This window comes from Buceros rhinoceros, unplaced genomic scaffold, assembly GCF_000710305.1.
Source record: "Buceros rhinoceros silvestris isolate BGI_N320 unplaced genomic scaffold, ASM71030v1 scaffold15670, whole genome shotgun sequence".
In the NCBI taxonomy this organism is placed as follows: Eukaryota; Metazoa; Chordata; class Aves; order Bucerotiformes; family Bucerotidae; genus Buceros; species Buceros rhinoceros.
In genome coordinates this window covers 13,116-15,615 of record NW_010388004.1, presented here as the reverse complement: position 1 = coordinate 15,615, position 2,500 = coordinate 13,116, and the positions used below count along the sequence as shown (strand labels likewise).

Here is a 2,500-nt window from a genome sequence, read left to right as displayed (position 1 = left end):
TTGTGACAGGACAAGGGGTGATGGGTTACACTGACAGAGGGAGAGGCAGATCCGAGAGAAGGGAGAAATATTTGATGCTGAGGGTGGTGAACCCCTGGCCCAGGCTGCCCCGAGAGGTGGGAGAAGCCCTATCGCTGGCGCCATCCCAGGTCAGGTTGGCCCTTGGGGCTCTGAGCATTCTACTCTGGGTGCAGATGTCCCTGCTCCCTGCAGGGGATTGGGCTGGGGGAGCTCTAAAGGTCCCTTCACCCCAGACCAGTCTGTGATTCGACGATACATGCATTTATGTCTAAGCTGCTGACTTGAACAGTGCAGGAGGCTACGCGCACTTGCTCCAGAGTTATCACGTGTTGCAGGGTCTGACCTGCCCTGAGACCTGAAACTGCAGGAAAGCAGGAGAATCTGTAGACTTTTTGTGCGTGTTCTGACCTGTGGGTTGAAGATGGGTGTTTGGTGAAGGATTTTCCTGTAGCTGTTTGCTTTTTTTCTCCACAGGTTGCTGCAGTGACAGAATATGGAGCATTCATAAAAATCCCAGGCTGCAGGAAACAAGGTTGGTTTCTCCAGGGCAGGGAGAGCTGCTGGTGCTGCTGCAGTGTTCATATGGGTGCCTGGTGTTGTCATTACCAGACGTTGCTTTGGGGTCCCACTGCTCGGAGTTAACTGGGAGCAGATCGCAAGGAGCCTCTGTGTGCTCGACTGAGGCAACGGGTTGATTCTAAGCTGCACGATGTGCTGGGGGACAGGAGTGACTGGTTTGTTTTAGGGCTGTTGCTGCCCCCCAGAACGATGGTCTACGAACGTGTTTGTGCACAACCAGGTAAAACCAGTTAATCCCATCAGTTAAACAACTTTCTGAGCACCCCCAAATACATGTAGCTTTATTTATAAGTTATATCAATGTATTACTGTGCTTATGTTATGCACATTATAAAGCACACTCAGATGTTGAAGAGGGAGGAGGTGAAGAGGAAATAAACACGATTATTGTATTTATTAGTGATACAAAAGCATTTTCTTCCCATGCCCCAGCGGATTGTCTCACACCTGCCCTGCATCGGGGGGAAAAAGCCTGCGGCTCAGTAGAGCCTCCTGCGGCTCAGTGGAGATTGGTTTTTATTTTGCCCCTCTCTTCTCTTCCCCCCGGTGGCCAGGCCTTGTCCACAGGACACACATGTCCTCCTGCCGCGTGGATAAGCCCTCGGAGATCGTCGACGTTGGAGACAAAGTGTGGGTGAAGCTTATCAGAAAAGAGGTGACGTTGGTGCTTCTTTCTCCAGTGCTGTGGAGGTGAAACACACTGCAGCCCCCTGAGAGCACCGGCGGGTGCTGCTGTCGCCAGGGTTTTGCGGGCTCTATTCTGTGGGCACCAGGGTTCCCTTCTCCGCCAGCTGCTGTGAGGTGCCACAGTCAGAAAAGGGACTTCCTGAAGGTTTATGGCTTAAAAGCCACCAAACTCCTCCCTCTTCTCCCTGTGGCACTTTCACTGTGTGATCTGGTGGCTCAAGGAGCCATCTGAGGATCCCGAGATAAGAGCTGATCTAACCACGGGTCATTGACTGTCCTGGGAAAGTGCTCCGAAGCAGCAGAGGTGCGTGCGCTCGAGTGGGGATGATTCTGCCCAAGGGAAAATACTGAGGTGTGTGTGTGTTTTGGAGTGAGAGCATTACACCTACCCGCCCCCCACAGTCTGCAGCGCTTCTCCTCTTGTAGGAGAGGTGACAACAGGCTCCTCGCCTGTGTTTAGAGAGAACCTGGAGTGAAAACGGGAGTCACGGCAGTGAAGCCATCTGGCCGTGCGTTGTTTGTCCCCGATGCTGACTGTTTCAGCTCCAAGTGCACGGGTTTGGCCATAAACACTTTGCATTTTCTTTGAGAGAAGAAAATCGGTGGATGGACAAACCAAGGACTGAATTCTGTGTGAGATCAGGGAAATGGGCTGAGAAACTTTCCCTTAGTTGCGCAGTGTGGAAAAACTGTACGAGAGACTCCTCGGGCTGTCTTTAGCCGCCTGTGGTGTGCTGCTTCTTTTACTGGTGTGTGTTATCGGTATCGGTTTCTGTCGAGCTGCTGCCTCTTTTAACTGGAACACAGTGGTTGGGCTCCTGGCCCCTTTGCTGCAGAGCCAAGGGGCAGAAGCAGGTGGGAGAGGGGGACAGTGGCCCCTGTTAATGTGTCCCTGTTAGCTTGTCTGCATGGACATCATGGACCAGAAATACCCTCACTGGCAGCAGTGAAAGTGCAGAAAGTTGTAAGAAAGCCCCCCCAAAAAGAAAAAAACATATATATAAGCTTTGCTCTTGCTTCCCAAGTGTAATTAATAATTTCCTCCTCCTGTTCCATGTCTTCCTCTTCAGATGAAGGATGACAAACTGAAGCTTTCCCTCTCCATGAAGGTTGTTCACCAAGGCACGGGGAAAGACCTCGATCCAAACAATGTTGCCCTTGAGTAGGTAAATCTCCCCGGGACAGAACCCATGAGACAGGTCGCTGCTGCGGC

General features: G+C 51.8%; 1 protein-coding gene across 1 annotated transcript in view; it reads left to right on the top strand.

Moving 5' to 3' along the window:
• Positions 1–442: 442 nt before the first annotated feature.
• ZCCHC17 (zinc finger, CCHC domain containing 17) overlaps positions 443–2,500 on the top strand; it is a gene marked incomplete at its 5' end in the record, with an annotated part of 10,419 nt that continues 8,361 nt past the window's right edge. Inside the window, 3 exons of the mRNA XM_010144035.1 lie at positions 443–553; positions 1,155–1,255; positions 2,358–2,449. Of these exons, the coding sequence (XP_010142337.1) occupies positions 443–553; positions 1,155–1,255; positions 2,358–2,449 (304 nt within the window). The remainder of the gene's footprint in view (positions 554–1,154; positions 1,256–2,357; positions 2,450–2,500) is intronic.